Source organism: Typopeltis vanoorti, chromosome 20 (assembly GCF_054136105.1).
Source record: "Typopeltis vanoorti isolate ZY-2024b chromosome 20, IOZ_Tvanoo_1.0, whole genome shotgun sequence".
In the NCBI taxonomy this organism is placed as follows: Eukaryota; Metazoa; Arthropoda; class Arachnida; order Uropygi; family Thelyphonidae; genus Typopeltis; species Typopeltis vanoorti.
Window position 1 is genome coordinate 48,416,703 of NC_143568.1, and position 15,311 is coordinate 48,432,013.

Here is a 15,311-nt window from a genome sequence, read left to right on the forward strand (position 1 = left end):
GGATTATATGGATGTTTTGCTAAGAAACATGCGAATATGGAGCAGGATCATTCAGTAAACTCAATTAAAGAGACTCAAACGAGTTCGGTGCACAAAACTTCAACCCACTGAGAGTGCTATAAATGCAAGAAAGGTGGAAATAAGTTGTCACTGCTGTACCTTCATATCCAAGGTATTTGTTTTGTGTTGCACGATGGAAACTAGTGATGATCAATGGCTTGGCGTAGTTTCTTTATCAAAACAATTCCACATATTATCATGTATGGCTTTAAAAACTAAGAGGGGGGCCTCTTTTATAAGATATCCTTCAGTTGTTAAAATTAATGGAATTAGTCTTCCGAGTCTTAAACAATCGGTGAATTAAACTGCGACATGATTTCAAGGCTGTTAAAAGCTTCACAATATCTTTGACGGTTAATTTTACGCTTCCATATTTCAGAGAACGATTTTAGTTTCTTTGTCTGCAGGTGGGAATTCCCTCTTAAAGGTAAGTGTCCCTGTTTAGTGGGGGGGGGGGGGCGAAGGGAAACCTTGAGCATTTCATTTGTTGTTTGGCACTGACCTATTTAGTTACACTTCGAATATACCATTATGAGTGAGCAAGCTCCTTGAAAGAGCTTCCGGAATTATGAACGATAGTCAACTCAGAGCATCTGAGATGCACTGATAGCAGAATGAACAGTTGTGAAATATATAAACTATTCAGTATCATGATGGAAAAAGAGGGGGGGAAAGTGGATATGACATCACGTAGTAAATTAGTCAAGTAGTACATCTTAGTCGTTTATCATTAAACAGATAAGGCCAACTGCTGTATCATTTTCATGCGTATTTTATGAACCTTCTCTACAGTGATCGATGGTAACAGTTAAGAATAAAATAGTAAAGCTCTTCTTTTGTATTTACTTCTCTGACGACCTGTTCTATTATTTTTTAACGTTGCAACACGTTATGATATACACGCTGGAGATATCCACGGATGAATGCCACCATAATATTATTATACACTGGCAGCAATTTACAGAGTATTCTACTCGAACAGGTACCACCCTGTCATTACAACGCAACAGGTCATGGCCAAGTGCCGTACATGAAAAACTGTACAAAGAAGTCCCCGCTCCCCATGCATGCAACAGCAAAGAATATTTTGGCCCGAGGCTTGCTTGCATGAGCCTTACCTAACAGGAAATGGGAAAGCCTGACTGACTACTGCTGCGTTAGCAGCTGAAATAGTGGCATCAGTCACCGATATGCAATATGCACATAGAATAAAACAATAACAAAACATGTAAAAACAAAATCTTGTTATAAATGCATTCCAGAAGTGCTAATAATAGTCATGTTGATTTAATATCAAAATTATTTTTTAATTGAAGTTTCTATGGTAACATAGAAACTTCAAAAGTTCAAAATAGCGATGAAGTTACATGTTTCTGCTAACTTGTTGGTTACTAGGCAACCATATGTGAGCGCAGATGCACGGAAATATTCTTGATGGAAGCTATACAGAAAGTGCACTGCAAACTATTGGAAAATGGAAAAGTATGGTACCCATACACCTACATCGCGTCATTTAAGGACATCCGGATTACCAAATGTTCCTAGAAAAGATTACCAAGTGTTCCATTTCCCAGAAAAATGTTCGCCTTGTGATCTTGCACTGTGAGAGTGAGAGAAATGTTTTTTTATTTACCCTTTCAACTATAGTCATAAGAAGTCAAATTTATTAGGAACGAAGTTAGTTCGAGCTTTTCATTTCTTCGAATTAAAAAGGTATTTCTGTATCGGTAGACTAGTATCGAGTCTGTGTGATGCGTGTTGTGTTGTGTTGGATATTACGACTACGTAACTGTGGATACAAAACTGTCCATTTTACCTCTGCGCATGTTCATTAGTTATACTTCATTTTTTTTTTTAATGAAGTTCTATATAATGACAGGAATGTTTTAGTAGGAATTTCTGCTGTGTTCTCATTAAAACTCTTGATACATAAATAACAGATAAATTGATAACAAAATAACTTTGTATGTGAAATGATGAATATCATAATGCTATTACCACGGAATTCCAGTGAGGATGCCCTCCAGTTAGCCTGCAGTTCATGCAGGCTAACTGGAGGGCATCCTCACTGGCACGAGGATTCCGAAAATCCGGTAGTATTGTGAGGAAAGTGCCTCAGGATTTCCATTAATCATATTGCAACCTTATAACACGTGTCCCGATGTTCGAACTTTCGAAACGGTGGCAAATTTTTGATGCTTAATGAAAAATTAGCCCCCCCCCGCAAAAAACTGGAATTTAAATTACTTAGTTTCCAGTGATTCACGGAAATCTGAGGAAAACATCAGTGTATATTTTCTTCGTTGTTACTCTACAACTCTTAACATACGCTGTCAGTTTATGACTCATTTGGTGAAGGACAATAGAAAATTTGGACGGAGAACGATGCAAATACTTCCACACATAAAAACGGTAATAATTACTTCCTTTTTATTTTTGAATATGCCCCATAAAGGTGTTAACTGTTCTTTCCACTTTACTAAATATTTAATTGCGCATTAAAGAGTTATTTCATTTAATGCGATGGAGTGTAAACTGCGACCTTTTATTTGTTTAGTGAGTAACAGTAATGAATGGATATTTTGTTTAGTGATGAGGAACGACTTCAGTGTGTGACATGCGGTTTGGGAAATACGAGTATGAAGATAATTATAATTAAAAAGTCAGAAGGCTAGTTTATGCCTTTTTGCTGGTCTATTCAACTAAATGGTGTCTTCACTACAGATGTACTATAGAAGCGAATGTATAATATATAGAACAGATGTACTATAAAAACCCATCGTTTCTCCGAGGGGGGGAGGGGGTTCGCGCGGTTTGATCTTCCCAAGGGAGCATATACTTAAATCAGCAGTTCTGCTATTATCAATATGATATCAACTAATAAAAAAATGCAACACAAAACAAACAAACACACACACACACAAACAAACAAGCAAAAAGACAGCGATCATTTCGAGTTCTTCATTTTGGTATAATGATCGTTCCGCTACAAAAGCATACATATCATGAGGATGGCTATGTATTCATCAACACACGAATATGACCAGATAATAAACTTTTCAATAATAATAATAAATAGGGACGATGAGAGTTGGAAAGCCGGTACAAATTACTGAGGCCTAGGATCCCGATAGGGGCTTGGTGCGTGGTTATGCTTTTCTCGGTGGTACCATTATTAGCTGATCCGACCTTGCCGCGGGCACCGAAAAAATATTTTCACTGGAATTCCGAATTTTTAATCGCCGTTTTAATTTTCAACATATATCACTGTTATTTAGACACTTATTTGAGAAAGTCTATGCAAAGATATAATCTCCGTAAATCCTTTATTCTATTCAGTCCACATAATCGGGAAGCACGCATGTTATGAGCTTAATGCAAATAAGGCATTTAGATGTTTCTATTCATACGATATTGCACACGTCATTGTATGTTTAATGACGTCATCAAATAGTATTATATTAATATACTATATTGCATTTATCAGCTGAATACGATCTGACTGATCGAATTTGTGCTTTTATGTGAGAACAGATATATTTTATTAATGAAAAAGGATTTAAATCATCCTGCAGGATATTTACATCACCTTTATCAACTATTGCTCTCCCCAGTTTTGCATCATCAGAAACAACTGAATATTCTTTAACGTGTATATCATCGATATACACATTAAAGAGTTGTGGCCCTAGTACTGAACCCTGAGGTACTCCTTTGGTCAAACTCATTCTCTTAGACTCCACTCCACTCCACCATATACTATTCTCTGGTGTTTGTCCGTCAGACATCCCCCTATCCATAATGGCGGTCTTTGTGATTACATTCTCGAAGCTTTAAATTAAAGCGTAACATCTTTTAACAAAGATCTCGTCACCAATTTTAGGCGTATCAAATCAAGACTTTGTAGCTTTTATTTTAGTTTACCGTACTGGTTTTTTATGGTATCTGCTTTATTTTCGCTTGTATTGTTTAATACTTATTTACTGTTTGTCTCAATAACTTTTCATTGATTATACAATGAAAAGTTATATGAACTTATCAGTAATGATAATTACTGATAAGTTCATAAAATAAACATACTTAATTTCATAAATTTATATTATAAAATTAAACAAGGCAGATGTGACGTCATGGACACATCATATGTATTCCTTTTGCGAAACTTGTTTATTTGGAATGTTTATTATTCCTTACATAATGTTTCAGTAAACACGGAAGGAATCTAAATACTGTATTTAGAAAATAACATTATATTGCTATCCTGGTTGGCGGATGTGCTTAGCATATCCGTTTTCCAACCAATAGGCTGCAATTTTGATGTTTGTGATCGTCCATGGGTGTGGCGAATTTTGCCGTCCATGTTTGGGCTCTAGAGCAGGATTTCCGGATTATATAAAAAATAATATTATTGCTTTCTGATAATGTTTTGATGCATTTCCTACAAATTAAAAACTAAACAAAAAAATTACATAATTTTTTATGATTATCACAGAATTTTTGGTCATGTTTCATGACCATTTGTAATGCAAATGAATAGTTTAAAATGACACACTAATAATAAATAAAAATAACGAAAAGAGCGTCTGACAACATATGAAAAATATTACAAACATGAGAAGAATTCGATTTCTGTAACATTAAGAAACCGAAGTGAGAATTAATTCGTAGCGTATATGTTACCGCTAAAGTGCGAAAACCGTTAGCTAATCTGCAGATTAACTGATTTGCTCCGTTAACGTGCGGAATCAAGAGTTTTCCGCATTTAACTAGGTAATGTGCACATTAACGGCTTCCGTATCGTTAAAGTTCAAAAGTTTGTTTCTCTCATTTCCTTTCCCTACTCCTTCCCCCCTCTCCCTCCACTTTTAGTTTGGTTTTTTAATAAGTAAACATAATTTTATCATATGTTTTTTTTCTTAATTGTAATAATATTTTAAACCGTTTGATTCCTTGTATTATATTAATTGATTGATGATTGATTCTATCAACTAATTTGTTGATTGTTTGATTGTATTAACTTGATTCTTTAGATATCAAAAAATAAATAACATTATCTTAATTTAAACATACAGAAACGTTGCTGTTGTTCCAGCAAAGATCTTATTTTCACTTTAACTAGTGCCTCGTAGGTAATGTGCAAATTACCTAGGCAATTTGAGAAATGAAACAATTTTCCGCACATTAACGGATCACCGTAGTTAATCTGCACAATACCTAGATAATCTGCAGAATAACTGATTTCTGCACTTTAGCGGTAACATATACACGAATTAACCGCAATGGTGAGATGTGTTTAGCAAGATCGCTTCCCCCAAAGTGCAATTGTTCTTATTTAAATTAGGCTGATGAATCGGAGCTTCATATATTTTTATTCAGTCTTTCTATTAAAAAAAAAAGCGGTCTTTTATGCAGCACTTTAGTTCCCTATGCTTTAAGATATAGTATGATCTGCATGACATGATTTCTCTGATTCACGGAAACGAAAGTAATCCAGGTGGTCTTCTAAATGTACCATCGTAAGTTCTATCGATCTACCCAATAATGTGAGAGAAAAGAAGTGCTGAAGTTAAAAGTAAATCTAAATTTACCGAATTACATGTAATGCAATTTAAAGTAAAACTGAAGAAATGTATAAATTTCTCTTAATTCGTTGAAATGCAATTTCATTCTATTCTGATATATCCGAATCGTCTTTAATATCCGAAAATATTTCTTCAGTTTTGGAAAGAACAGTTTCCTGACAAGAATATTAACCTTTCTGTTCAGCAGATGGACCTCAATCGTTCTCTAAAGAGGCTTATGGTATGCGCTAAACTCCAATTAAGAGTAAAATGAGAGCGACCTAAATATGAACAAAGGGTGAGGTATTTCGAATGACAAGGAATTCAGCTGTAATTAAACCGGAAAAAAAAAAAAAAACATTTCCTTTTACTGAAGTAAATCAAAAATGTTTCTCCTGCCTTGGTCCACTCAAGAGATCTACTTCGTCTGAAAATTGAATTTAGGGTAGGGTGATCATAATTTTCTCTTAGGAAATCAGTAAAAAGGAAGAAAAGAAAACTTTAACGAACCTAAAATTTTATTTTAAAAAACGCAGTGATCGCAGAAACAATATTTCCATTTAAAACTTCTTTTTTGTTTGTTTTTTTGTCCAAAATGACTCGTCTGTGTTACGTGGATCTCTGATGGCATGAACGCATCTGGTTAAAATCGGGAATGGAGCACAACAGCGGGCCGCGTCCAACTCGGGAAGAGTTCTGTACTCAACACGAGAAAAGAGTAGTCGAACTATTTCATTTCCACCATATTATAAAAGGAAAGCACTTTCTGCAAATAAATAACCTGAACGTTATAAACGTTTCCAAATTTAATTGTACAATGAATATTATTTATATAATGTGGAAATGTGTTTATAATTAATTGCTATTTTGCCCATATAACGTTCTCTATTGAATTCATTAAGAACATAAATGTCTTTCTCAACCATATCTCTATATTGGAGGGGGGGGGGGGATTGGACGATGTATTACTCACGGAAGTCATTGAGAATTTTCCGCTGCGCCAATAATATGCAATTAAAATATGATACATCAAATAATTATATTTGAATTGCGTGTAATGAAAAACGTTTACACCTACCTAATCTAGTCTTATTTCAAAATGGATTCACTTCCATACAGAAAGGGAGAATGCCTTAGATTAGTTTTCCGTTTGCAAAATTTGAACTTTACGAAACATACCTCTGTGATGTATAAAGTACAAGGAAGTCGATACACTTCGTATTTCCTTATTTGAATCCGATTTTTTTTTTTTTCCTGGAATGCGAAGATATAAACTTTCACATTTAGCATGAAATTTGTGCAACACCTTTTGTCACATGTTTTCCAAATCCCCCCCCCCCTCCTCCTCTAAGACCATTCACTTCATTGAGAAACCTTCTAATACGTCTCTGGACTAACTTAAAACATGATTCTATGCCCTAATCGGTATAATAATACTTCAAATAAATAATGTTATAACAGTTAAGAAATTAATGCAAAGCAGTATATGGATCTTTTGAATAACCTAATTGATTAGAAGGAAATTGAAAATTTTGATATTTCTATTCATTATTTAATTAAGGCACTTATAATGCTTATCATATAAAAATTCAAAAATAATAAACGAATGGTTTAAATAACAGGAACGCAGCTGTCACAATACAGCTGCATTTGTTAGTTTTATTGACATCGCATGCTGTCTGTCTACAGACGGGATGGAATATCGTCTGTCCTGCATCGCACTTGAAGGGATATCTGAAACTCAGGACGTTTTAATTTATGTATAATTTAAGCTTATTAAAATAACATGTTAAACTTTTTTCAATTACTCTGTCATATCAACTTAACTAAGAACGATGTAGTCCGTTAATTAAGGTACTTATAATGTTTATCATATAAAATTCAAAAATGATGCTTTTTATATTTGTCTTTTCAAGACAAGACAAATATAAAAAGCATTTTTTTCTCCCTAAAAATGCTGACGAATCCGTCATCACATAGCAACAATTTCACTTTCCCATTTTCTAAGTGCATGGACTAGCGGATATTCAAAAGTTTCACTTCTGTGGGTATGCTACCCCCATATTTAGCGTCACACGTGTGTAAACTACCGTATTAGTTCCACATTCTCTCCACTAGGGGCGCCACCAGCGATGTTTGGAGCTACACTTTCTGACTATTGTGTTTGATGTTCAGTTGTACAGCACAAGGATAAACGGTGTATTAATGACTTACAGTGCTACCTGGTGGAAAAATTATTTGGAGATTTCAGCGCGTGAATTTTGAAGACGGCTAGGTAGTGTTGTGTCGTGTCTCAACATCCTGTCGTTTAGCGTGCAACAAAACAAATTCTGGTGAGATCAGCGCTTTTCCGGGAATGTTGTTTCGATAGGAGCCGCTTACTAACGCAGTTACCCTCCAGGGAAAGTCACAAAGAGAGTAGGACAGTAGAAGCCTGCTTGTGGTAGTATAGTGACAGTTGTGCGAGCCACGTTGGATATTTTTCTTTCGTGCATCGTATAAGGTAAGAGTTTTGTGTTGAGAATATAAAAATGTTCACAATACTTTTTTTTTTTTTTCTACTGTGTAGCACTTTGCTGCATCAATTCAGGTAATGTTTTGATATTACATTCCAAGAAACTTGTGTATATAATTTTTTAGCGATAACACATTTCTTTGTTGGTGGGAATGGGGAAGGTGCTTATTTATTTGTTTTTATGGTAAATAATAATACAGATGGAGAAAGCTCGACGAAAGAAAACCAAATGTGGTGTGTTTGATATCTGTAAAGTATAATTTGTGATTTTAAGGTATTGCCGAGATATATTAGTCAACATTGGGAACTGCGGTCCAGCAAATCGGTGGCTGTCAGATTGGAGGGATAATAAAAACGGCGTATGTATATAGAGGGCAGTTTTGCTACTGACAATCGGAGCGAAAGTTTTTTTCAAGCAACCTTGTGATTCCCATTACTAGTTGATCAAGTAACTATTTATAAATCTTGAGTAAACTGTAAACTTCGAACATTATTTGAGTCCATTAACTTCTTATATGTAATCATGAGAGCTATTTTTGAGGTCCATTACCTATTTTTATAGTCTCCATTGGAACAAAAGTGAGTGGGGGGGGGGGAGAATTAATGTTATTTCCGAGGATTCGCTCATGACCGATCAAGCAGTATAACCTGTTTGCGCTTTTATCTGTAGAAGGATAGATCTGTTCATCATTAGGATACTGTATAGGTGGAACATTTTTTCTGTGCCCTTTAATTAGAGAGCGAATAGAGTTCCTAATGGCGTCTATTACGGTCAAGAATATAGCCGTTGGGCTTGGTGAGATACTGAGACGAATTAGGTGGATATTCTAAGTTGTCCTGGCTATTACTATGGTAATTAGTTATATAACTTACTCATATTTTTCACACATCAAGTAAAAACATACGACTGTAACCGACTTTATGTGCCAATTATGCTTTTTGTGTCCACTTGTTCAATTATTTTGGTGTGACCTTATCATGACCTGGTTTCTATTATTTTACAGGTGTGGGTCAAGGATTAGCAGAAAAGCGTGCATGGGGGCTTGGTACAAGTTTGGCTAACGCTTATGATCACTTAAGAGCGTTGTGCTATAGTCCTTATATTTTGTGGTGGGTACTTCAGAAGTGGGCGATGTGGGCTGATAGCACAATTGAATACTTGACACACTTTGTCTACGATGTGCAATCAGAATATTGCCAGCAGTGGCGAAATATTTTTGGCATTTTATTTATTTTTCTTTTGTGCCCTGATGTTAATTAACATTACTGATTTATTATTTGTGTGGAAAAGAAACTTATTCAGGCGAACTATTAAACTATACATAATTTGATTTGCTAAATGGAGGCGGAGCTCGATTTTTTTTAATGATAAATCTAATTTATCATTAAAAACTGCAACATTCACATACGCTTCTACTTTTATTTCCTTTTCTGGGAAAATGTTTCAGATGAATATTAAGATATAAAGGTAAGATTTTGGAACAATCCGGTTACAACTCGTTGAAATCGAGGGATAACTACTTTGAATGTATATTGTTTCATGCAGATTTTTTGCCTCGGACTACACATCGTGTCTTGTACTATCAGTTAGGACAAACTAGCGGCTTTAGAGAATGTGGACAAGAGTTTTATGTCAATCTTGACTGAAAAGTTGGTACTGTACAACTTATAGCACATATGGTGCTATACTTACTATCCAGAAATTCCGCAACTCTTTCAAGTACCGTACTACTTCAGCTTCCGCTAAATGTTGTGATGGTGATCACTTCTTCTTTTTTTAATCTTTTCTTCACTCTCCAGTCTAATTATTTCAACGACGCAAAAAACTTGTATATTTCACTATTCTTTCTTTCTGTTGACATTTTTTAAGCATTGTGCGAGTCAGCTCATTTTGGGAGTTGAAATACATTTTATTGCGACTTCGACAGAGAAGAAAAAAAATCCGAAAATCAGGCTTTAAACGGTCGAACAAAACTGTCGATTTCACAAGTTTTGAATGTGTGATGCGCCTAAAACCTGAAACTTTATCTTTTCTATAAAACATTTCTGAAATTAGAGACTTTGAATTCCGGTTAAAACTCTTCAAACATTACGTTAGTGACAAAAAGTAAGTTTTTAATTATAAAACAATTTATAAAGATAAATCCTCCAACTCCTTTTCCACAGAGGGAATTGGCGGAGATAGCCCTAACTTTTTCAAACTTCATTTAATTTTTTAAATTAAAATATTAAAGGGGGAGCTGAAGATATAAATGTCACAAAAATTGAACCAGCTTCTGTAGAAGGGTGATTGGCTGAAAACCTTAAACCTTTTCTTTAAACATTTCCGGAAAACATAAAATTAATAATATAATCACCATATATTATCAGCATGTAGGAAATAGTGAAAAACCAAATAATCAATGTCATAAAATAGTACTAAATAAGAATTTATTATTTGTGTTCCAAGATCAATTAAAGTCGCTGTTATCTTCGATGGATATTTCAGAATGTGCTGAGAAATAACAGGTGATTCCAAGTCGCTCTTCATTTCAAATGTTATATTACTTCAATCGTATTTAACCCTGCGGAGGTCGCGGTTGAAAAAATTGCAGCGGAGGTCGCGTGTAATCTGAGAGATGCATTCATTACTAGTATGTGCTAAGCGATAAAACTTAAAAACACTGCAAATATAATATGTGATGGTTTATTTATTTTCAGTTACAATCTAGAAATTATTGAACAAAGAAAAACAATTAAAACATCGGAGGTCGGGGTATCTCTCGGATACAATTTACTAAGCACTACCGCACACCTTTTACATAACACGTGTTAAACTGACGCATAAACAATGTGGAATATCACTCGTAATATATGCGCAGCTACTCATGACCTCCAAGTTATACACTGGATATGTGTAAGAATATTTATATTAAACAATGTTTGCATCTGCCAGATCAGCCGTGACCTCCGCGAGGTTAAGGATTTCTTTGCCAGACGAACTGCGGTTATTTTTTCCTCGATAACGAAAATCTTATTCTGTATGTCTGAAATACATAAAAATAGGAAAGCTGATGGAGCCAATAAAAACAAATTTGGTTAACTGGAGTGAAATTGGTTAAAAACAATCGAATAAAAAATTTTGTTTTGTGGAAGAAAACACAAATTTCAAAAATGAAGAATTGTCAACTGTAATAATTTAACGAAATTAAAAACAAACAAAAAACCCTGTGGTCTTTCTGAATTTCTAGCATTATAGAATCGGAACATTTTTCAAAAGGCTACGTGCGCTCGACGTTTAGCAGGATGCTTTTTATTTTATTTATTTTTTTCAGGATAAGAATTATCTGTTCTGTATACCAAGTTTTCAAGAAAAATACGAATAATAAATATATATTTAATATTTTGAATGATTTGTTATTTAAAATGAGTGACAATGTTTGTCAAGTTAGAACGCGAGGGTTTCCTCAAACAAGTGCTGCCTCTGAAACTGACTCATCTAAAGCGAACAACTAGAATGCTGTGAACTATACTTGATTAGTTCAAATGCAGTGCTCTTCGTGCGAACGCTGTCAATCTCGAGACACTACATCAAGCTGAAGCCGACTAGAATTCAAGGACTAGATCATAGGTTATTGGCTAAAATGAGTTGTTCCATGAAATTTATTCGACCCCACCTTCATTACCTTAGCAAGGTGATGCCTAGTTTAATGAAACACTGGCCAGACTTGAGAGGAACATTTTATTAAGTTTGTTGTTACTTGCGATGTAAAGGATCTAACTTTCAACTTGTTTCACAAGGGACCTCCTCAACTTTGACAACTATTTTCAACTGGAGCGAGTAATTGTTCTGTGCATGCACTACCTGGCACCTATCAATAAATGTTTCAAAAAGACAGTGAATCGCTGACAGCGGATGGAGTTAAAGTGAAACTTCTCCTTTATTGAGACCTGACAATACATGATTATCACTTGTGCCAATAAATAATTCGTTTTTGGACAGATGGCGCTTAATTCTTGTAGTCCTAATTGCTTGTCGTAATTCAAAAAAAAAAAAATGCAACCTACTAAGGATGAAAATTTCTTTCCCACATATTGGCACTGATTTTAGGTTGTATATTTCCATAAAAAAGTTTTTTTTTTTTTTCATCTCTCCTTTTTTATTGCTTTTGTTTCGCATGTTATGAAATTATAGCTAAATTTAAACCAACAAATGTGCTTAACATATGAATGATATTGATTTCACTGTAAACAAAACTGTACGACTAAATTCAAAAGAAAACGCAGCATCCAGCTACTCAATATTGGGTGTCACATCGGGTGAGATGGGGGGAAACGGATTCGTACTAGTAAAATTGTCAGTACACGAACACAGGTCTTGAATATGGAAAAAAAAACCATTAAATTCTCCATTTCAGTCATCCAAATGTTTTTAATGCAAAATTTTCTGACGGTAAAGCCAACCTCCTGGCACATTACTTCCTGCATCGATGATCTAGGTCCTCCTTCCATAACTAACACATCAGTGTTACCCCCCCCCCCTCCAGTTTGAATTTTTGCTGCAAATGATTTGCTCTAGAATGGCATGTTTTGAAGGGGCTATGAAACTCTTATGGCATACTGTACATTATTAGGTAAAAACCCAGCACCTACTAATAGGTTCTGGATTTTTGAACCCAGCACCTACTAGAACAACAAATGTCATTTACATTCAGCAAACTGTAATTGAACTTAAACCTTTACATTAAATTACTTTACCGTTGCTGTCGCTTTCTTTCAAAACAGCAGACGTTCCACTGGCAACCTTCTTCTGCAGTAATAAATACTACTAATAACAACAAATACTGTAATAGCATATTAATATAGATTTCGCCATCGTCAAATAAAAATGGTATGAACGCTTTAGGAGTGGATGCAGGAAAGATAGCAACAATTACTTATTTATTAATAAATTCGAACAACAACAAAACCTTTAATTTTGTGATAAATGACAATAACCTTAATTTTTTTTTTTTATTTGTAAAAATAAAAGTTGCTACGAACGGTGTTTGTGCGTGTCATTGACTTTCGTTGCTAATTATGAGATCACCGCCCTGCTTTATAATTGGCAATGAAAGGCCTAAAACAGCTTGAAAAACTAGAGCAAGGGTTTCGATTATCTAATTCTGACGCTCCCTCACACGCACAACTAATATCCTAAAGCTTGCCTTTTACGGTGGGATTGTTTGCATAATCTGAACCTACAAGCGTCAGAATGCACTAAGATCTCAGAAGCACTTTATTTTCAGAGCTCGCAGAACGATACTGACGTGAATGGGTGAAGCATAAATGCTTTTCATATTCCCCTTTGTCTGAAAAGGAAGTTCTTCGAATGGAGAATTATTGAGCTTTAAGCTCGCCCTGAAAGGGCGGTGAGATTAGTGTTCAGCTGAGCATAGAATTGACTTGGGTCTTTTGTATTTGCAGAATTCTGCTTCATTGTAGTCTGAAGCTTGCTTGATCAGCGGGTTTGCATGATTGTTTGTCTTGGTGAAGAACTTTTCTGCTAGATCATAAAGAAGGGATGTGATGTAGGGAATGTTGAGTTCTCTGTGAATCTGGGAGTTTCTGATAAACCATGGGGGCATGTAGAATCATTCTCAGGCATTTATTCTGTATTCTCTGCAGCTTTTCAATATTTGTATTCGAGGTATGGCTCCATGCAAGGAGATGCGTAAGTGATGACTAGGCGTATTGCCATCCTGTATATGAGTAGTTTGTTCCGAGTATCCAGTTTGCTTCTTCTGTTGATCATGGGGTAGAGCTGTGCGATAATATTTGACTTCGCTCTGCCATGGAATCTTAACTCTTAGCAGATGTATGTCTTCCATTTGCAGAGCTAACAGGGCGTCTGCTTTTTATTTCAGCGTGGACGAAACAGATCCACTGATCTCTGTCTCGCTGGTGTTGTTACAGCAGCGTTAGATGCAGCGACTTAAGACTGAAAAGAAAACTTCAGTGTCTGCTCTTATTAAACAATATTATACTCGAAATAAGTTAAAAATAGGCATCACATTTCTAAGCATATTTGAATACTGCCCTTCTCTCACGAAAATTCGTCAAAGCCAGGGACATCAGTCGCCAACAAGCATTCATAACCATTTCTCAGATCCGATGATGACTTGGATACCTATCACGCATTATATCATGAAATTATTTTCGTTTGAATGTTTTTGTTTTGGAGAGCGCTTAAACTCCGGCTGGGCATGGCACACGCATACGAGAGAGAGAAAAAAAAAAAAACTTTTTTTTTTGTTCCTATCAACTTTATCTTTTGCATCATTAAAACATCTCACTAACTTGTAACAATTTGAAGTTTTTGATTTCTGTCCTATTTTGAAATTTAAAGTTGCTACGAACCGTGTATGATTTTCTTGTGAGTTATTCCTGATAATTCACGAGACCGACATAGCAGATGTCACTGAAATATAAACCAGATGCTACTGTTGTATGGTTCAATTGGCTATGACGTCATTGACTGCATTAAACAAAACTCGCAGTAATTCATATTGAAAATGAATACACTCGTATTTTTATTAGCAAGTATTAAATGCAAGATTCATGGTTAGTAACAGCGAATGATTCAGAATTGCCACAAGGCAAACACTACATTGCTCGCGGCGACACTGTATGGATAATCAATGTTCTAAGGAATTGAGGGTTCACAGTGAACCCTCAGATCATCTATGGAATAAGCATCAAATTATCATACATCAATTACCCTAGTGGAAGAACTAAATCATATGTCCCTAACTGAGTATCCAAAACAAAAGGAGGCGCTGTTGTATACTAGGCCTATTAAAAAAATAAGTTTCTTTATAAAATTTCCTGTTTGTTGCGAGCAGTATTTCGAATGCTGTTTCCCCGTCCTTCAAGAAATGTATAGGGTACTTCTTTATAGTAATTTTTAATAAAAGAAATGCAGAATTACTCTTAAACAATATTGAGTTTAATTCTCCCGCAAACACAGACCGAGCAGCGCATTTCCAGCTTATTAACATGAGCTATAAGTGAAACACGGGAAAATTGTCCGTTGTTTGCTATGCATTGTTTGTTTTGGTTGGCAGGAAAATTTGTGAATTGTATGTCAACAACAATGTTGGCATGTTTACTGCCATGAACAATCCGAATTTTAATACGGAATGAGAATGGCTGCG

General features: G+C 35.2%; 1 protein-coding gene across 2 annotated transcripts in view; it reads left to right on the plus strand.

Moving 5' to 3' along the window:
- The first annotated feature begins 2,171 nt into the window (after positions 1 to 2,171).
- The window catches only part of LOC150095417 (ferric reductase 1-like), a 218,180-nt gene continuing 205,040 nt past the window's right edge, over positions 2,172 to 15,311 (plus strand). The window contains exons 1-2 of one of the 2 annotated variants that reach the window (XM_090410756.1): positions 2,172 to 2,472; positions 7,740 to 8,124. Coding sequence is in view for 1 of the 2 variants with exons in the window: in XM_090410755.1 (XP_090266881.1) it covers positions 2,401 to 2,472 (72 nt within the window). In the remaining variant the exon portion in view is untranslated. The remainder of the gene's footprint in view (positions 2,473 to 7,739; positions 8,125 to 15,311) is intronic. The other variant, XM_090410755.1, reaches the window with a different exon arrangement.